The sequence below is a fragment of the Tinamus guttatus genome, unplaced genomic scaffold (genome assembly GCF_059628265.1).
Source record: "Tinamus guttatus ecotype Peru unplaced genomic scaffold, ASM5962826v1 Tinamus_guttatus_pri_ptg000383l, whole genome shotgun sequence".
NCBI lineage: Eukaryota > Metazoa > Chordata > Aves > Tinamiformes > Tinamidae > Tinamus > Tinamus guttatus.
The window spans coordinates 4,864,525-4,887,079 of NW_028288917.1; the positions used below are offsets into that span (position 1 = coordinate 4,864,525).

Sequence of the window (22,555 nt, forward strand, 5' to 3'; positions counted from 1 at the left end):
TCTGCAGGGGAGGCAACTGTTCAGATATACTCTGTAGCCAAGCCAAGCCAAACTCTGTAGTCAAAAGGATTTATTAATACATCCAAAATAACATTCCAAATCTATGTTTACAAAAAAAAAAAAAAAAATCCAATGGCTTTTTTTATTTTCATTTTTCTGATCATCGGAAACATATTTTCAAATCATACTAGTGACTATTTTCAGTGACTATTTACAGAGAGCTTGCTTTGCAAAAAAGGCATTAACTGCCAAACTACACATTTAGCACAGATAGGGCTAAGTTACTTGGTGACTATAAACCTTTAACATCATCCAATACAAGGAATGCTTTTAAAGAATCACTTAGGCTTCACCTGTTAATACCTGTTGCTCTTCCAGAGCAAATTCTCTGCAATTTGCTGTGCCGTACAGCACAGTATCTTGCATTTTGGCAAGAAGAAACTTGGGAAATCTGCTGTTCCACAGACCTCTGTTCTCACTACTGCTTAGCCTTTCTAACATGACTGCACTGGCAGCTTTGCATGCACCACGTAAACCTACAAGCATCTCCCCTTTCCACATGATATAATGGGTATCACCTCACTGAACATCCCTGGCACTGCAGGGAGCTTGCTGCTGTACCCTGCTAGCAAGGAGGCACAGCAAAGCCTTCCCTCCTCAGCCTCATCAGGACACCCAACATTCACAGAGGCACTGGAGGGGCAAGGTGGCAAGTACAGCACTACCTTCTCTAGGCTCCATAGCTCGGTGTCCAGAAGAAAGGGCTACACTCACTCATTATCCTATGCACTTGAAATGACCAAGGGTGACTGCCTGGGATGTATGAGAGGCTCGAAACATTAACCAGCGGGGTCTCCTTCTTGCCTAGCATATAAGCCTTCTTTTATAAGGACTACAGTCACCTAATGATGGTCTGTCTTCATGGGTGACATCATTAGGAAATCCTTCTCCTCCTTCGTTCTGTACATCTCCTCTTGGATTACAAGATGCTCTGTCTAAAACCTCTCTTGCCTATATGTTTAGAAAGGATTGCTACCCTATGACAGAGGTGTTGGCCAGGAATACTGCTAGTAAACCATCTTCATACAAGAGCCAGTGATCCTATAAAAGCTGAAACTATCCAGTCACAATGCAAATTGTAGTCATAGTAATTTATAAAAAGGACAACCATTAAGCATACAGAGCTTTTAGTCTTATTCCATGCTTGAATAAGAAAGAGTGACAAAAGCAAGACAGATTTAACAGCTTCCTTCAAGAATACTACCAATTTATGTTAAAAAAAAAAGTCATTAAAACAAGTAGATTGATCTTGCAACTAAATGGATGGACCTCTATCATCATCATCAGATGCATTAGAATTCATTTTCCTTACGCAGATCCACAAAGCAAAACTCTCTTCTTGCTCCTCTGAGAGAAGAACTCAAGATGACCAGGAAAAATCTGCTTGGCATTGGATTTGGTCACTGTCGGTGGCAGTTCCAGCACTGATAGAGCACTAATAGAGGAGCAGCTATCAAAAACGATCTCCTGGATCTCACAGTTTATTGTTCAAAAATAGCCAAGCCTAGTACTAAAGCCCCTAATAGGCCAGTTTAAACTTTGGATAAACCATGCCCTCATTTTCATTCAGGTATCTTTCCCATCCTTTTGCACAGATTAATCATGGCCCAGCTGCATATGGCTCCCTGCTGAAGGATACAGGCTGCCAGGAGCTTTCTGACAACAGACTAACTTGATGAGTTTCCTTCAGGTGTGTTCAGGAAAAAACAAAAACAAAGCAAAACCCTGCTGTTCATCCCCTGGGGAGGGACACATGACATAAAGGTTCTTTCCCACCGTAAATCTACTGAGGCTCCTGTGTCCCAAAGCCATACTTCATTACCTGACTGTTTCTAGAGGGTGGCAGAGCAGTTGCAACCCCTTAGGAACACAAGCAAGTCCAGGAGGAAAGGAGTGAGATCTGATTGTAGGTGACTGAAATACCACTCTGTATCCCATGAGGGATAATCAGTGTGCGGTGACGTCCTGTGCCCAAATCCTAACTGAGTTTTGCCACTGTGAATATTAGTCATAAAGGGCTAAACATTAGTCATAAAGAAGTCAACCATGCCTATTTATTTATTTATTTTCATGGAATCAATCAAATTTCATTATTGATTTAATTATAACAGCCCAGTAGACAGTACTTTTTTAACGTCTCACACTTATCTTTTTTTTTTTATCTTCCTAGTGTACCTGCTATATCAAGAGTAAATACTACAATATATTACTTTTTACTGCTTCTCTGTTCAGCAAAGCAGTGAGCTGGTCACAGAAATTGCCAGGAATTAAATTACTGTTATATTCTCCAGCTCAGAGAAGGATCGCAAGACACCATCAGGTTCTGCTGTTATTTGTCCAGCTTACTATAGCAAATTATGACTTATTGCATCAGCACTGGCTTGGGAGCAAAGCAAACATCTGTGTCTGCAGAGGCGCTCACCGTGGGAGCAACTGTCTAAGAGTGTCATTACAGCACACACTGTCACCTCGTCCATTTTCCAAGCCTGCCTCAGGAAAGGGCTTCCAGAATTCCCATACATGTCTACCATACCTCTCTGTGGGTACCTCAAGCCACTAGGTGTGTTAGGAAAAATAAAAGGGGAATCCAACAGCAATGGAAATCGGAAAGGGAACATTTGCAGCTTCACTTGCTGCAAACCAGAAAGTCTGATCCCTAAGCAATGTCACTGAAAGGACCTGCAGCTTGAGGAGTTACAGCTCAATAGTGGTCTAAGGACACAAGCAAGACAGGCTTGTATGGGGAAGTTTTTTTTTTTTTTTTTTTTTTTTAACTAAACTACTTACAGAATTTTTTTTAAAAAAAGGCAATACAAGCTTTCAGAAACACAAACACTTCTTCATACTCCTGAGGAAAAACCTTGTCTGATCTTCTAACCTCAGACAGATAAAGGACTTCACACAGGCATTCCCTTTCACTGCCAATATGTCAGTATGCAGAGCATATTCAAAAGAGCGAAAGAAAATCTTTTCCCAAGACAATCCATGTTAACATAGTAAATATAGCCTTTTAAAGCATCTGTTTCAGTAAGCAAATAAAAATAACGTGCTATAAAGTCTTCCAACACTTTAACACAAACTAATACACAGAACTCCAACTCAGATTCTTTACTGACCACTACAGGATAGAATTTCAATAAATGTGTTATATTTCGTAATGTTTTATTTCAGTGTTAAACTATGAATAAGATAATACTGCGTATTTACCATGCCTGTATTTGCATTTCATTTTCCACTCAAAATGGAGAAGCATGCAAGCTTTCTAGTTTTATCTAGTTTTATATGCAGAGAATATTGAAAAGGGCTAACACACAAAAACATTTATCATTTCTCTTTAATTTACTTGCTTAGATATTTGCTAATTGAAATGATTTCAATCATATCAATCCTCTGAAGTTGAATTCATAATTACTTTTTCATCTATGCTATTACTGGTAAGAAAAATGTTTAAATGCAAGAGTTTGGATCATAAAGACTAGCAAAATATATTTTAATCTAAATATATAAAAAAATCTAAGTTTCTGCTAATAGTAGAAAATTAATGGTAATAACGCACATTTTAGTTTTATGTTGAAAAAGAAGACACAAGATATAGCTTCACAAGTAGGAAAAAATACCAAACAGAGGAAAAAATACCAAAGACATATTTGAAGTCAACAGCAGACTGCCTGATAACAATTTTTACATACCCTGTCTTACTTCCACTTTCTGTAATTAAATGTGGTGTCTGACAGCATGTGCTCTGCAACTGTAAACAAAGATCACAGAGCTCCCTGAAGTAACTTATAAATAATGAAATAACCACCCATTCAGATGCCAACACCAGAGAGGCAGATGAACCTTTTCTGCTATATCTTGCACAAGAAGTTCCTTTTGAGTGCCATACCAGCAATGAACAATATTTAAAGCAGACAATTATCATGCCTCTTTTGTTCCAGAGAGCATATCCAAACCTCTCACTTTGCATAAAACGATGCACTGTAGCAAGGCAGAGAACAACTCATACCCCTAGACATTAGCCTCCAAGACCCTCATTCTCCCTGTGGCTGCAGAGCACATGGTGCTGCAGCACACAGGGAAGCAAACATAACCTGAGATTCACTTCACTGAGTCCAGTGCTGCTACACAAAGAATTAATTTATTCAAGACATGTCTTAGCAGTTACACAAGCACTTTTAATGAGTTGGACGTGGACACTGGCTTACCCCCTGGGGTTTTTCTGTAAGCAAAAAGCCTCTCTGCTATCCACAAAAAAATGTTTCTTATTTTTCGTAAGACTGGCCTTTCATAAGACTGCCATTTGTTCAGGTAAAGGTATGATAATTTTGTTTAAAAAAATAACAATTTGTGAGTCTCATAGATTGCATCCTGATCCCTACATATGGGGAGAAAGATGTAGAGGGATTAGATAGATGTCTTCCCAGAGCACATTCAACACGCGAGGAAGGGAAGGGGATGCTGTAGCCTCGAGGTGCTGGGAGTTGCAGAGGGAGGCGTGAGCCTTCACTGTGCCACCGCAGAGGACAGTAAAGGGCAGCCACAAGCACACACTGAGTGGCAAGGAGGGGGCAAGAATTAGAGAGCTGTGATACTAAGCGAGGAAAAGAAAAATATAAGAAAACATAAATCTTGATTCAGAGATGGGTAAGATAACTGTCCCCAGTACTGATCTGGCACTGCATCGTGTAGATTTACTAGTTTGAGTCTGTTTTGCTAGCTTTGCATCTCTGAACTTGAAATGTCCTGACATATCAATATTATTCAGACATCACAACACCTGATTCTGCTTTCTGCCCTCCCTGGTATGTCCAGCAGAGTTCTAAAACCAGTGACAGTTTGAAACCATAATGACCATTTTATGACCGTTTCTTCCCAGCATTTCAAGTTTTTCTTTCTCTCTGATCTGAATGCATATGAAGACTCAAGAAGAAATATGCAATCATTCTAAAGATAATGGTATAAACTTACAGACAGAATTCTTGTGGTTGCTGTCTTTGTTGGGCAACATCTTGACTCCTCTTGATTTCAGTTCGATTGCTTTTTTCACTAAGAAAACAAGGAAACAAAAATAGGATAATTTATTATTAAACAATGTAGAGAAGAAACTGTAGCAGCCAAGTCACACGTGTTGCAATACAAAACAACATAGGACTCTGACAAACACATTGAAGTACTGGCAATCTCCGTGAGAAATGATTTTTTTTTGCAAAAGCATAATGATTTATTATGTATCAGAAAAATACAAGCTCTTTAATTGAGATTATCCACCTTCACAATTTTTGAAGGTTCCTTACAGTCAAACAAAATAAAAATCTGTCCTAATTACTTGTATTGCTTTCCTATCTTTACCACTATGTTAAGGCAAAATTATAAACATATTTGCAACCTATTTCTTACTTAAAATGTACAGTGCATTATCTATGTGTTTCTGAAGACTACAGATTTAAACATAATGTTCACAAACTGTTTTTATTTTATCCATCTTTCACTAGTAGAAATGTTTTTAGCCTACTTTCCTAGAGATTAATGTCATATTATCACATGGTGTCACACTGTTTCATTCACTTAACACTTTCTGAATCTACAAGGCAATTTCAATGGAATTTGGAAAGACAATAAGAGCTCTCAAAGACAGAAACTGAGAGAGAGGATCCATTAGAGGTTTAATAACTCTCTTTTTTTTCTTTCTAAAAACAAAGTGGTCTCAGAAACAAAAGAGACATGAGAACAAACTAATAGAGCTGTGTGCTAAAGAACATATGGGGTAGAATTAGAATTAAATTGCTAGGAGAAAAGCATAAAATATAGGAAGAATTAATCAGAAATTCATTAATTAGGCAGCTTAAGAACAATATGATCAATTAAAAATAAGATAAATACAAAAGAATATGCAAAAAATCTAGGCAATTGTGCAAAAACAATAGCAGTAGCAAAATAGCTTAATAACTGACTCTGTATCAGAATTTAAATGCACCATCATGCATGTAAATAACGAAAAAGCTTGAAAAAGTAAGTTCTTGATTCATAGTAATTTTTTCTTCTGGTGCTTGTAGCATTTAATAATCTTAAAATGTAAACACTCAACCTAGATACAAACGGAAAAAAATCAACTCAAGCAATAAAACAGCAATAATTTGCATCAGATACCATATAAGTATGCAAATTAATACAACCAATCATCAGTTATACTTGTTGTCAATATATGACATTTATGCTTGCTATAGGATATTTGCATAGTATGTTTGCATACTTATCTGTATGCAAATACTTGTTAGTACTAAGGTGGTAGGAAGAGCAAGGTAACATTTCGATATTTAATCAAATTTAGAAATTGTGACTTAGAAATTCTTTTTTTTTATTTTTGATGCTTTCGCTATCTTGAAGTGAAGAAGACTTTTCTTAAGTGTTGAAACTGGGCAAGCACTGTATTTTTTTGTTCTGTATATGGACTGTAAGTGGAGACATTTATGCTAAAACATGGAAAACAGGTGTTCAAACGTTGAAAGATGTTTGAAATGCTGCTGTAGCCAGAAAGAATGAATTAGATTTGATAGTTGTGTACTATGTTCTTTTCCTCTAAGTAAAGAGTGTGTTATGTGGAACTGATCAATGCTTACAGACAGTAATGCTTACTTTCTCAAAAATAAATAACAAACAACAAAACATAGGTATCTGTAGCTTCTTCAAGGATAATGTGTCTGAGTATGTTTTCTTACAATGCTTCCTAGGACTTAGGCACTTAAACTACCCTCAAGTTCAGTCTTCTGTTCTCTTTTCTTAGACGGCATTACCAGGCTGATCAAATGATACAGAGACGCAAGTCGTACACCTGAATAGCTGAGAAATTTCTTGGGGTTGTGGTCCCTCCTTCAGCACAAGTTCCACATTTTATCAATATCTGTTTCATGTAAAACACATGAGAAGACATTGGAGCATACAACCCCTACATTGCTTAGATTAGTGAATGAGTGTTATAATCCCTGAGTCACTCATACAGTAGATAGAGAAGAAGAAATAACATCTCTTTGTTCTGTGACTGTATTTTGGGAGGAAAGTGGCAATAACTATTCAGATTTCTCTGGGACTCACTCCTGGAGGTATTAGGTAGACTCAGAGCATGCTTCCTAAGGATGGGGAAAATTACCCTCATGAGCATTAGTTTGAAATTCAGTGGATATAAACTGAAGCAAGTTCTGACTTCATATACGAAAAACTTTTTCGCTATTAGGGTAGTCATTGAAACAGAGCTTTGAAACAGGTTGCCAGAGACATTCTGCAATCTCCTCCTTTGGAGGTTTTTCACATGCCAAGAAAAAGGGAGTCTATAGCTCTCTGACCAAACAGTAGGTATTAATTATACTTAAGATCACTCATTTAAAATATAGGTCTTCCGAGAAGAAATAGCTATTTCAGCTACCTTGTGAGTTAGGGACAATGAATCATCCCCTGAAGGGCCCTTTTTCTCTCCATGAAATGTAATAGAAACATAACCCACTGGCTGAAGCTAAATTGCTACAGTTTAGACAGTGACATCAAGTGAGACATGAGCTTTTAAGTCTAGAGAACTTCACCAGCCAAATTAAGGCATGTTTCACACTTCAGAAATAATGTCTAAAATTAGGAAAGGCATGCTTTGTAGGGTTCAAGAAAGGAACTCTAATGTTAGAAAATGTCAAGAGAGGAATAAAGCACAAAACTAGAATTATCTCATCACAGTATAAATTTGTTGTTCACCATATATACTGACACTTGTGTGCATTTCTCATTCCTGCATGAACCAGAAAAGGTTCAAGAAGGCTGTAAGAGAGGAGGGAAAAGGACCCAGGAAGGTGATAGGAGTAATGGGGGTTCTTGAGATATTGAATGCTCCCTTCTGAGGGATGACTCCCTCAGTTGTACACTAGGATTCTTCAGTCTTGGAAATCGATGGATTGCGGGGAAGGAGGAAGCTATAAAGAGGATCAGGAGTGTCATCAAGAGGCTGCAGAGGCCCAGAGTGTTCCCTTTCATGTTCACTCTAAGAGCTCCGGGTCAGTGAGTGAAGCTAACAAGAGCAAGGCATTCAACTGCTAAAGGAAGTGGTTCTTAATACAACAAGTAAAAGACATGTGAAGCAGAAGACATAGACAAATGTGGTTTGTAAAGTTTCCAAAGATGACTCATCAAGTGCTTGGAAGAGGAGGGCTCTTGGAGTGCTGTGGAGGGCTACTGAGCTGACAGATTACATTAGGTTCAGGAGATTTCTGCAGCTAAAAATATATGGTGACTGGCAATGCAGTATCAGGGAAATATTATCTTTTTTTTTTTTTTTTTTCTTTTTCCCTGTGCTTGCTTTTTATAGGCATCTATTTCAGGCTACTTTTGGACACCGACACAGGCCTATACAAATCCTTTAATCTGAATGTTTGTGGCTCTTCTTATGTTCTTATTTTGTCTTTGTGGACAAAATGATGACTTTTCTTTGAGTTCATATTACATTAGCAGACTTTCCTTTAGACATAGCTATATTCTTTTTTATATGTATATATAGCTCTCTTGTATATGGAAGATGAACTTTTTTAAAAACTTGAAAATTTTTGAAAGTGAAAACAGTCATTGATAATATCAGCTTATTATTATCAGCTTATCATTATCAGCTAAATATTCTGGAGCCATAAGTCACATCAGAACAGTGTTTTCTCTATGTTCCTACTTCGCTATCACTCAAATGGAAGATGTCCTACTTTTTTTTTTTTTCTGCTTACTTTAATTTTGTAAGAGTAATTCACTCTTACTCTTAGTGAGTAATTCAAAGAATTGCTCACTAATGTTATATTATAAAAACATATTGTAAAAAGCAGCTCATCACAGCAGGGATGCTTTCCTGTAATTCGTATAACAATGATTGTTCTAAACTTATTTTTGTTTTCCCCAGTTTTGTTCTCAAGGCCTGTTCTTTGAAAACTGCCCTTCCAATTTCAGGTGCATTTCAAATTCCTCTACCAATTGCTCTGTTGCTGAAGATAGTCATATCTGAATATTTCATTTCTTACATTAGTTTGAAACTATATTTGTTGTGTTTTAGTTTTCCAAAAGCAATATCAATATTTAAATATTAATATCTTATAGTTCTTTTTCATTTATTCCAGAGCCTGTTTAGTTATTACACTACATTCTGAAGCAAAGATGTTTCACCTGCATTTGATGTCTAATCTTTGATGCCTTCGTACTGTGGGCTGTTGTGTTCTTGCATTCTATGGTGCAATTAATTCTTATCTGAATTTATACTTGGAAATGCACTGGGAAAGATCCTACAGAGTGCTGACAGAAGTCTGTCCTCTCAAATTTAGAAAAGATTTTGAATTTTCTCAGAGAATGTTGTCTCCTGGGACCATAATGAAAACCTTTCTGTGTTTGCCTTTACTTCCACCGTAAAAATGTCTCAAACTCAAAAAAACTAACTCGAAAAAGAAAGCTCAATAAAGATTAAAAAAATAAACTCAAACTAGAAATAAAATAATTAATATAAAACCTTTTTAAATAAGATTATAATACACTGTTACACATACATCCTACACATTTAGAAATTTACATTCAAATGTGAAAATAACTGGAAAAGAAACTGAACTACAAAATTATCCAGAGAAATGTCTCTTTTTTTTTATTAAAGGCTATCCTCTGGATAAGTTAAAAAATGCCTCCAAAGCAAATAAACTCAGAAGTGCTTTTGGTACGAATGACATTTGAAAACAAAAATTTCTTCAGAATATTGTCGTTTTCTGTGAGTTCTCAGAGGAAATTAAAGCGGCTTCCCACTGACTCCTGCCTCTTTTATATGCCTACATGTAAAAGCAGTTTCTGGTGTGATGCTCCTTGCTGCTGACTTGGTGAGTTTAGACACAAGTTTAACTAATTTCATGGAACAGCTAAACCAAAGACATAAACAGAAATCCAATAGAAAACAACCTTCAGTCACTGAGTAAGAGATTAATATTACTTTTTTTGTAAGTCAGTAAGGTTTGATAGAATGCCACTAATAGCATCTACTTGATGTATAGTTTAAGCATCCAGGCATAGTATTGAAGCTTTAATCGCAGAAGCTTTTCACATGGGCAGTAGGAAATAAAGAATAGATTTTGGCTAATACTTTTAATTGTAATTTATTCCTAGGACTCCTTCTTCTGTATTTTCTCTATTTCCCCCCCTCTAAATCAACAAGCTAAAGTTTAAACACAAATGAAGCATCATATTTGAAAGGAAAAATATGCTACTATTGCAAAAACGCACTCCTGTACTGCAAGCTGAGGGCTTACTCATAATAGCATTCAGAAATGACAGAATTAAATCTAAAGCTAGTTGATATTAAATTGAAATTTTGTATTTGCAGAGATAAGTGAACATAATTTATATACGATACAAAAAGGATACAGTGAGATTTTAAGGATATAAGGCTCCTGTTAAATCTGAACATGTCGTGCAACTTCAGGGAAAATCAGATTAATATAGGATTTTGTCACGGATAGAGAGATAATAACAAAAACTAGACACTTTAATCTGCTAATATTGAAGATGGGTTAGATTCTGCTTGCAATCCTCTCCTGCTGCTTCTATAAACCTCACCTGCCTGGCAACATAAAATTACTCATTGGTAAGGTCCTAAAGATTACGAATGTCCCTGAACTATTTTATTGTCTTTTTATGTGCAGAGCTGAGGCGTTCTCATAAGCAAGGAAAAAAAAAAAAGTGCTGGACTGAAAGAAAAGAAAAAGTAGGTAGAGAAAGTCAATAAAAACATCTCGGAGTAGCACGATTAAGAGTGAGAGAGCAAAAATGTATTTTTGTAACTGTGAAAGGAAAAATTCTTTGCTGTTATTGTTTCTATTCTCAGGGTGATGTTACTGTATTTAGAAACAAAAACATAAAAAGACAAAACAAGCACCAGTTTGAAACAGGCATTTAGAACAAAATTTCCAAACACTTTATCTTCTCATGCATAGTTGGTGCCTTGAAGGTTGGTGTCATGTACTGGTAAGCAGAGATGACAAAGCGAGTAAAGGTTTCAAATCATCTGTGAATTTCTTACACAATGCTATACAAATGCAAGCTAGCAGATAGTCTTTGCATCAAGATTTTGCAGTCCTATTTTCAAACAAGTGTAGCGTTGGTTTTACCTTTGCTGGAAGGCGGAGGTTGGGAGGGTGACAGAGTTAGCAAGAAAATTATGGAAAAATGAAATTGGAAGTGAAGATGGTATGAGGCACAGTTAATTGTCCTTCTGCAGGACATAACTGAGAAATTATTTAATCTAGGGAAAAAAAAAAAAAAAAAGGAAAGAGGAGATATGATACAATTTAGGAATAATAAACATAACCACAGGAAGAAAGACATATTTCCCATTCCACTAGGGCTAAAACAGTAATTTATATGGAAACTATATAGCTATATCTATGTGGTACTACTGCAAATATACATATATATTCCCAGTCAGAAATTCAGGAATGTTAACAGAAGGCTACAAGTGTGTTGATACAAGTCAAAATACAAACAGAGATAAAGCTCAAGTGCTTGCTGGAAAAACAGGTAAGATTATAGAGGAAGAAAACCAACCCTTGCTGTTTATTCCTGCCATGTTCCTTTCAACAGTCCTTGTGTACATCTTTGATGATAGACTGTTTTTTGTTTGTTTGTTTGTTTGTTTGTTTCCAAATTACCCATATACTTGATTATAGTGCCAGGTTTCCCTCCTGTGAGGCCTTTAATATTGGCTACCATTCAAAGCTAAAATATTCTGACATCATCCGCTGCTACTTCCTCAAGCTGCTTCTGCTGCTGCTCTGCTGAGCTCAGCTCTTGGCTGCCTTTTGCTGCACATTTTTCCCAAGTACAGATATTTGAAGGTAAAAGGGAACAACATATTTCCCAGTGCCTGGTGATTACAGGTATGGAGACAGGGAGCTCTGCCCTTCTCTGGGCACAGGGCAGTGTGAGGAATGTACTTGACCATTTCCGAATGTTCAGTTAAGAAGCAGCTTGATATTAAGCAAAAAAGAGCTTAGCTGTATAAACAGAAATTGAGACTCACAAGGAACTACGTCAGGTAACATTTAAATACTATGCCTTTTTTGTTTGTTTGTTTTTCCAGTATACCAAGTACTCCCTCTTGCTGTAGTAGAAGAAATAATTTAATATCTTCAACACTTTATTTACACAGATTTACATGTAGCTCTACATATTTTGCAGAGTTCAGTAGGTAACAGTGAAGTACTTCCAATAAATTTCATAGGGTTATGCTGCTGGAAGAATTTATCCCAATTTATCTCAAAACAATGCAGAACTCATTGAATTCTTTTTGCTTTAGTCTGATGACTAAAGCAAACTCTGTCTTCTTTGTCTTTGTCCCTTGATTGTTCTGGGTTCTTCTCTTAAGAGTCACCTACAGCAGTATGACCATTTTCTGGCATAGATGAAATGATATACAATTCACAGGTTTCTCAGTGCTAGTGGAAACTCTGCAGCTTACTTATAGATAAAACATTACTTTGATATAGCTCAAGTCATATGAGACCCATAAAAGAGATCATTAACTGCCTCTAGGGTTTTTTTTTTTTTCCTTTTCCGCTCCACTATGACTTGCTATATCATGAATTCCTTCAAAAGTTCAGCATTTATAAGATAAAAATAGCTACCCTCAATCTTTCCATTCACTTTGACGTTTTTCTTTTAGCAGAAATAGTCCAAAAAACTAGTCTGACACAAACAAACCTGGATATTTTTCAAAACATTTTCTTGATTCCTATTTCATTTTTTTCTCACCCTAGCTTGTTCTATAAATATATCCCAGGAAGTGCTTCACAAGTATTTGGTATATAATTATTTAACTTCTTGGTAAATGGAATAAAATGCTGGACAGTGGTTTTCTAAATAACAAGCTTTGAAGTTTAAAATTGTTAGTAAGCAATTTTCATAGTACTTTGTAAATGTCCTTTTCAAATTCTGTATTTTTTCATGTTTTTCTTTGGTATTTTTGTTTGTTCATTTATTTTGGCCAGGATTTTCTACTTGCCTGTAGTGCCACAAAATCTCCAAACAGGTTTCTGTTGTCAGTATCTGTTGAGTTTGTTCTAAGAAGTCAGATATAATCCTGAATTCTGCATAGCAAGTCCTGGTCACGCTCTCTGTGGCAGAGCAAGTTTTGAAATAATTCCTTTCTAGCTTTTTTCCACAATGTTTTATTTCCCTCACCAGTATTTTGTGTCCTTCCTTATCCTTTTACCAGCTGAAGGTTCAGCTTCAGGGTCTTTCAAAAGAGAAGCCTTTTCCCTTCTCACACATAAGCATTCTTGGCCAATGTCACTTCACTACGTTCTCAAGAGGGAGGGCTTCATTGCTGGCCAAATGATGTCATGTCCCTGGTGTTGACTGTGTAATTTTAGCTAAGACTGATTCCAGCACTCCAATGAAATTACCTATATCTAAAATAAAATGATACATCTTTCACTCTCCTGGGCTAAAGAGTGCTTTAAGCCAATATATTTCTTAAATACACTAAAACAAACATGAAATATTTCCTCATGGAAAAGTAATTTTAGGAAGAATGAGCCTGTTTTTCTAATGCAACCCTTACATTTGCATCTAGCTTCTCTATAATTATAAAATAGCATTCAGCAATCACTTTGAAAATGGTTTATTGCTTGAGTACTTATGTCCATAAATTAAATTTATGAAGAGAATTCTATGATAAATCCTGTTCTAAAACAAGGCCCTAGTCTTGATAACATTGGGAGATCCTTGCACGCTTTGTTTTCTGACACTCAGCTGTCCTCTCCCTGATTTTTCATCTTTCATATGATGTGAAGTTTCAGCAAACCACTGGAATAGTCCAAGCCTCTGCTCTTCTTTATTACATGAAGAATATTCAGTTTAATATCCTGGGGTTTCTTTAACAGCTTTCAAAATCTTTCCCAATAATCAGTATTATAACTCCAGAGAGAGTTTCACAGCAGATTATGTTTCTACTACATGGTTACCCGTAAAAGCTGTAGGTTTTTGATCATGATCGGTTAGCTTCCTTGTTCCATCAATCCAGCAAAGTGCTGCCTGTCATTACCCGACCTTCCACCTGCTCCCTGCGCTGGAAATCTCTGCATGTGGCACTAGCAAACAAATGGCACAGCCCCAAGATGAATGGGTGTCACAATAGATTCTAACAGAAATCGTTCTCTTTCTGTGCCTATAAGCTGATACAAAATCTGAAAATTCAAAATGAAGTGCAGTCATTTGTTTTCTATTAACCTTCTGCATGTCACTTAGCTGGCCACTTGCCCTGACAGACTGCCTTAGCTATGCTGTGCTATCAATATGAGATCTATCACAATAAGGCAAGTGTGGCAGGCACCGAGTCTCTAGTGCCTGCGACTACACACAGTTCTGGAAAACAGTATCAACACAGTTGGCACAATGAATATTTGCTATCATTGTGCACATTGTGTAGTATGTCTCTGGAAAAGAAATCATAAAGGAAATCTGATCAGTTCGTCGCCTGAATGGCACTTCCAGTCTTTCAAACACAAGTCAAAAGTTCATATATGCAGTTGATCTCCTCAGAGCTCCAAGGGTTTTCTTCGATGCTATCTCCATAACACCACCCAGAGGGATAATCAGTGTTCTCACAGGCATCAGAAATTCCTATTTTGAAGTCAATATTTGACCATCTTTTCTGGTTTTGTAGAGATATGCCTGGACTGTAAAGATCTTGAAAATACAGCTCTTACACTAATCATCCGAGCTTTTTCAGTCATCCAGATGAACTTGAAGGTATCGAACACTTGCAGGTAAATGATGCAGAAGCTACAGCTGTGGTAACTCTGACAGACTATTACTTAATATATATATTTTTTAACCTGTTCCAAGACGAAACTGACTGTGTGTGTCCTTTCAGGCTCCAGCAAATGTAACATAATTAGTTTAGCTGTTTTTTGTACTTACAAGTATATGTGTAGATTATGCATATTTCCTTGAAAAACCTACTTTTAATTTCCATATGTCCATCACTCATGTATATACTCTTACAAGTTCCCACCTTTAATAATCCACCTTTAATAATCTTTAATCATCTTGCTTGTTCTGAATGTGCGCAGAAATCATGCGTTCCTAACATGCTCATATAAGATGTCTTAGTATTTGTCATATTCATGAAAACATTCTCATATTAAGAAAAATCTGGGTCCACTCTGAGGCCTTATCAACCATCTCTTCTATGTTGGCTCTGAGAAAGTACATCTAAACTTTGGACCAAAAATCTTTGGGATCGGTTTTGGTAACTGTAGTTCTTTTGAAAAAAAAAACAACGACAAAACTTTGCAATACCAACAATGCACCAGAAGATAGCCAGTCTTTCTCAAATGTGCATGCCTTTTGGAAATGGTATGAAGTTTTAAGAATAAAATAATGGTATATTGTTTTAAAAATAATTCAAATATTCTTTTCTTATTCTGTCAAACACTTAAAAAAAGAAGAAAGAAAAAGAAAAAAGAAAAAGCTTCTAAACTATAAATGATAGGAACTGAGACAGCTTAAGCTTAAGAATGTGCTGGGCTCAATAAATATGGTGAAATACTTTGACTGAAGACTTTAAAGAGAGGCTATAGGAGAAGTTATCTTAGCAAGCTTATTCTCAAAAGGTATACATGCTGCATTAGTATAGGGAAATGTCTGAATGGTTTCTCTGTCTCTATCCTTATCAAGGATAAGGACTAATATTAAGCCAATAAAAGATGTCCTATAATTTTAGTTCAAGGACAAAAGTATACACACAAAAAGTCAAACAAATCTGTTTTCAGGGAGGTTAAATATATATTCAGTGTGAGGGAGAATGAGATATCAAGTAGTGATTTAATTCTTATAATTTTTATTAATTTCTCCTTTTTGATCAAATAATATAAATTGAGAAATGAGCAAGCACGATTAATTGTATTGGCTATTTTATATTTTCAGATGCTAGTGTAAGATCAATTAAGAAAGTCAAATTTCTAAAAATCGAGTTATTTTATATCAGCAGTCACTTATGAAATTTAGAGCAAAAGAATCTCATTTTGTAATAGAGGCAACCTACTGTTTATTCCTACTTCATAAACAGACATTCTCCAAGAATTTACCTCACTGTGGACTAGTACAGATTCCACCCAATAACTGAACAAAAACTGATTATTGTAGGTAAATTTTCATGAAAATAGTTTAGTACACACTTACCAAACAAGTCTAAAGAAAAGACCCTCAAAATAAAGGATTTTTTTTTCAATACTGCCATGCCTGTACCACAGAACATGGGCAAATCTGCTATTCTGGCATTGAAGTGGGGAAGAAACACACAGCATGCAGAGGTTAACAGGAGCAAGAAATAAAGGAAAGAAAACAGTAAAGGCAAATTAAGAAGCGTCGTCTACCTACTACAGCCACGGCAGACATTCTGATACAGTTTAGAAAATAAAGTATGCTCCTAAGATGTGTCATATAGTTTAACATGACTTAACTAAATGAGTAAATAAGTGCTCATAATATGTTTTTAAAAACGAGCATTAGGAAGAAAATAAATATGCAGAAATATAGTTTTATCTGTAGGTTCCATTTTAGCTATAAGCACATTGAATTGTGTTACCTGCCAGGATGTTATTTCACCTTCATCAAAAATATCCACATGATAATAGTCAGGGTAAACAAAAGACAGTAATGTACTAACATCAAGGACAGATGCAGAAATTTGTCAAGTGCAATTTGTTATGGAAGAGCAGCCAAATGTATTAATTACAACTGGTAGATAATTAAAAACTGAATGCACTACGTAAAGCAGCAAAGCCATTCTGTAAAATAATATAATGGAAATGAAGTCAGCTTTTAAAGGACGTTTAGATATCTAAAATCACATATATGTTCATTGAAACTTTCAAATAACACCAATCCACAATGAAGTAAATGTAGACACAGCTGAATTACTTTGAAGAGCTCAACCTACTTAGCTTATCTACAAGATGAAGAGGTGACTTAGTGCTTCAAAGAGTGGAATTACTAGGTATCAAAGGCTTTTTAGTTTGTGGAAAGAAAATATGCCCCTACTACTGAACACAAAAAGATTAAGCCAGACTAATACAATTAAGAAGTCAGCACACATTTTTAACAGTGATGGTATTAAGTACAGAAAAGAACAGTCAGCACAATGTTTATCTTCTTATTGGTGTTTTCATACCAAGATGGGATTCCTTTCCTGACAGTACACTTTAATAAAACACAAGTTACTGTCTTGGTACAATTTAATGACAAGTGATACTCAGTATCACTTTAGAACTATAAGAAAAAGGTCTCCTTTAGCTTTTTGACTTTATTACTTGCTTTTCCTAATTTTCTAATTTCTTTCCTAATCTAAATTTACACATAGATTATGATAGTCTTTGAAATGCCTGATTAAAAATACTATGTGTGCATCTACTAAGAAGATACCATAAATTCTTCTTAATTCAAATATCAGTTCTAATGGTTTAAATAACATGTAGGAAAGAGAGAGAGAGAGAGAGAAAGAGAGAGAGAGAGAGAGGTGCCTCATATGCAGTCTTGCTGAATTATAAAAAATTGTTTGAAAAGATTACCGTCACCTAGCAGTTTATTATACATTATATCACTCATGGTTTTCCATTAGTGAAGATTTATTACAGCAGCCTCTATTATATTCATTGTTTGACTTCAGGATTATCTGTTTGTTAAATCTTGAATTATTCAAGGTAATCAAACAGAGCAGAAAGATAACTTGCATAATGAATGATCAAAATATCTAATCCCTCCTTGAACTTTTCTGGTAACTTGCCAAAACCAGCATACTTAATTTGAAACACTCTACCACAGAGATCAGAATTTTGCAATGGAAAGTGGAATATACCCATTAAGCAGTTTTTGCTTTGGAAACATTTTATTTTATTTTATTTTATTTTATTTTATTTTATTTTATTTTATTTTATTTTATTTTATTTTATTTTATTTTATTTCTAGGCATGTTTAAATAAATATGTAATTTAATCAGAGTAGTTTTTGATAATACAAGGAAAAAAAGGGTTTTTTTCTCTCAAATCCTAAATCTATATATACATACATATGTATATATAAGCACTTTTTTAGTGTTTTGTAAATGCATGAAACCTAAGCAACCGTCCTATACTTCATGTAAATGTGCAGAACCATGTCACTCATTCCCAAACCTATTAAGTCATTCTGTTTCATACGGATAACCTTTGTTGCTAGCAAGTGTACACCTGGAAGAACAATGTATTATCTAAAACAAAACATCTTGTTTTGTATTATACAGAGACTGTTACCAATAGCTGACCTCTGTTTGTTTTTTGGGTTTTGTTGTTGTTGTTTTGTTTTGTTTTAATGCATTTCTGAAGCATAAGTCAACCACATGCTTTGTAACTCGTTCTAAAGATATGGGATTTGCCCATCAGCATAGATGACAGCAGAGGGGCGAGAAGAGAGAGTCCTGTGGATACAACATTTTTTTATTATTATTATTTATGAGAGCACCACCACAGAGGAAGCAAGACCATGAGCAGAGTCCAGCTACACCCACTGCAGGTGCTGACTGCCATGAGAGCAGCATTTCACCTAAATAAGATGCTGGTACCATGCAGGCATGGCAAAGCAGGATTCGTGTGGGATTTCTGCTTGGTGGTGGTCAGCCTAGACGAGATCATTTAAACCAGTTCTGCTTCTGACCAGATATTCTGAAAGTATCTAGTAACACAAAACAAATAAAGGTATTACAGAAATACCACTGTCTGCTGGGAAACTGATGCATAACCTTTTTATTACTAAAATCAACATCAAAGGATCAAGATGAAAAAAAAAAAGGCAGGAGGAAAAGAAAAACAATCTTCACACTGTATCTGTTCATTTTTCAAACATCTTTTAACCTTTCGATCTGGCCTGAGCAAAGTGAGACAGTTCAAAGACCCATCAGACAGTTATATCTTTTATACTACACAGTTTTATTTAGATATTCCTCTTGCCAAGCATTTAAAGACTATGTTCAGTTAATGTATTCAAGCGTATATTACTAATACATTACTTTAATTATTCATTTCAATTCAAACCAAATTACATCACGTTTATTATCTTGTTATTTTGGCCACATTATTGCTGCAACTCAGCCTTTCCCAATCAAATAAAGCTAATGCTAGCAAACAACCCAAAATATTTCATTTTCTTTCCTTTGTTTGCTTTTTGAACTGCCAAACAGAATTATCATAATTTATTTTATTAAAATATTGGAAGTACCAATTAGATACAAAACTATGCATAATGAATTTGCTTGTCCAGTCGATTTCGACAACTGTAAAAAAACATCGGAAATCCAAATGTCCTATGGAAAGGGAAAAGCCCCCTGGCACACTGAGAGGGAAGACTGCCTTAGGGGATGGGACTCACCTCGGGGTGCAAGGGAAGGCAGGCGGGTCTGTGCCGGGGTAGCTGTGGAGCAGATGCAGCTACCTGGGAGCCAGCGGGGCTGAGTGAGCCCTGCTGGTGCAGGGAGGGGTGTCGTGGGGCTGTATGTGTGCGCTGGGAATATCTGCTCCCTGTTGGCTGGAGCTGGACTGTGAAGCTGCTTCCGCATCACCACTGCTGGGCTGCGGTTTTTAGCGACTACCTTGGAGCATTCAGCTCTTTCAGGTTTCTGTTTTGTTTTGTTTTTCCCCCAGGAACTGAAGCAATCTCACGAGTAGACAATCAAAAGTAACAACAAGCTTAGCATACGTTTTTACTATTTATTATTATTTGGGGTTTATTATCTTGTGGTAAATCTGATGAGCTCCAACAAATGTCACAATTTCAGCTCTGCAGGAGTGGTCAATTCTAAACTCAACTCAGCTCAACTTAGAGTCTCAAAAGATTAAGCAAAAATAGGTACTATTTTATTTTCCATTATTTGAGGATTACTGCTTTTTGGAAACAAGACTTAAGTCTCAAGATTAAATCTCTTATTTCTAAAAGCAGCCCAAAATAGTATAGCAAAAAAAAAAGGGTCCTTTAATCTTCAGTCTGTCTTCAGTTATATAAAACTAAGTTAAACCTGAATAATTCTGAGTTTTATTAGTCTGTCACTTAAATCCATTAAGTTTATAATTTGTTATTATATGCTTGTTCTTTCACAGAAGTGATTAAATTTAGTACTACAAATACATTTTTTCAAACATTTCCAAAGAAGCTTTCAAACTAATGAAATACCATTTCAGTGACATATCTAAAATAGGCATTCTTTTGTATTTGCCTAAATGATGCAGACTGACTAGGGCCAGAAGCAGCTTCCATCTGAATGTGAAAAGACAGGATTAATAATTCTTTATGATGTGCCTAGGTGAGGGATCATTACCTGTAATGCCTTCCAGGACTGGGGAGTTCTAGACCTTCTCATTCAAATTCACAGTGAAAACACAATGGAAATGGAAGATCCAAACAAAGAGACTGGTATGTGTCTCTTTGTATACTTATATACTAAGTATAATTTTGTGGTTTTATTCTGCAAATAACACTTATACTTGATATCAATTAAAAATATTTCTTGCTACCAGTATCCTAGTACGTAATAACTCACCTAGAAAAATGTAATGGGCTTAATGTCTAGAAACTCTGGGAAAATAGAAGAATCAAAGATCCTTGGCTTCGGGGCAGACTGGTAACTGATACTCTTCTGTGTGTGAAGTGAGCGTTTATAGTTTAGTGGTTACTTCATAAAATCTTCCCCCTTCACTCACAGAGTTCAATTATAATTTACAGAATCATTATGGTTGGAAAAAAAGCCTTCAAAATCATCAAGTCCAACCGTAAGCCCCTCAGCACCATGCCTGTTAAACTATGCCCCTAAGTGCCTCATCTAGACATTTCTTGAACACTGACGGTGATGGAGCCTCCACCGCTCCTTTAGGCAGCCTGTTCCAATTCTTGACTACGCTTTCTGTGCAGAAATTTTTCCTAATGTCTAACCTGAACCTCCCCTGGCACAATTTGAGGCCATTTCCTCTTCTCCTAGCCCCAGCTAGGGGGTGAATTCTGCAATAATGTGCTCAAACTATTAGGCTCAAACTATTAGGCAAACTATTAGCTTAGCATAAGGAAATAATTCCTCTGGAAATTTCAGGGTCATATTGTATATACTACAGGACCTGCCAGTAGGGCAGAATTTAAAATTGTGCCTGGATACAGTCTGATCTTAGAGGTATCCTATCATAGTCAGGATCTTCTGCTGTGAAAGTAAGTCACATATTTCACAGGATTCGTGCCTGTTTGTCCTGATAGGCTCAAAAAATGCATTTTACTTGAGAAAAGCATGTAAAATGGAAACAACAGTGAAAGCTGTTGATTCTTAGCTTTAATAAACTGCTGCATAATAAATTGCTAACACCCAAGTGGAATGTCTGATGTACTATGTAGAGCAACAGACACATGCCTGAACTAATGATCTCCACATACATTTCCTTAAAGATTTAATTCCATGGTGAGCATTTTGCTGGAGATAAGACATACTGAAAAGGGAAAAAAAAAAAAAAAAAAAAAAAAAAAAAAAAAAAAAACAGAAAAGTAGTTTATTGTGTTCTTTACCATGTCCCAAACTTTCCTCTGTTATTCTATGAGTTCTTAATTTTCTGGTGTATCAGCAGGATAAGCCACATCATTGTTTTTGTTACCTCTAGTCATGGGTCTAAAACACAGAGCTGACATAAAACAACACATTTAAAATCATAGTTGTCAACAGTGGTACTATTTATCCTCAGTAAACTTTGTACAAATAAGCTATAAATGCAAGAGATCATAAAATACATACCCAACTTGAATTGCCAAAATAATGTGGAATTGCATAGATACTTATTTTAAATATCATCATCAACATCTTTTTAAAGAAAAAAGGACTATGTATGTTTAAATGTTTCTGTACCTATTCTTTTGCATATGCCAGTCATCAGAAACATATGGTTGTTGCAGTGTATTTTGCAATTTCTAAGATGATACAAGCCAGGAAGTGTATGGGAAAAATGGAATGACTTAGTCACAGTCAGAAGCTGAATGAGCTTTTGGTATGTGCGGTAAAACTTGAAACAGCTGATCTAAGTACAGAATTTAAAAGCACAAATGCAATAAGAAGCTGAGTGCCTTTTTGAGTTACAGAGCTCTTCTGTGTTCAACATAATAACTACAATGTCTTTGATGCTGAACGATGATTTATGAACAACAAAAATCAATAACAATTCCATTTAAAAACCCTGGATTTTAATAAATTTCTAAGTAAACGTAAGCAGCAAGTGACAGCAGCATTGACATCCTCTTGTCTTCCTTTAAACTTGTATATGCAAATCTATGTACGAGCCTGATATTTAGCTTACACTGTGCTATGGAGGACTTAAATTTCCTAGTGCTGAATGTAGCTTCAAGATAAGAGCTTGATTAAGAATAATGAAGGAAGAAAACATTTTGATAGGGGAGT

The 22,555-nt window shown here is 35.8% G+C and overlaps 1 protein-coding gene across 1 annotated transcript in view; it reads right to left on the reverse strand.

The window, feature by feature from the left end:
• Positions 1-22,555, reverse strand: part of CSMD1 (CUB and Sushi multiple domains 1) — a 994,655-nt gene that overhangs the window by 336,329 nt on the left and 635,771 nt on the right. The window contains exon 7 of the mRNA XM_088530602.1: positions 5,029-5,106. Coding sequence (XP_088386728.1) covers positions 5,029-5,106 — 78 coding nt within the window. The remainder of the gene's footprint in view (positions 1-5,028; positions 5,107-22,555) is intronic.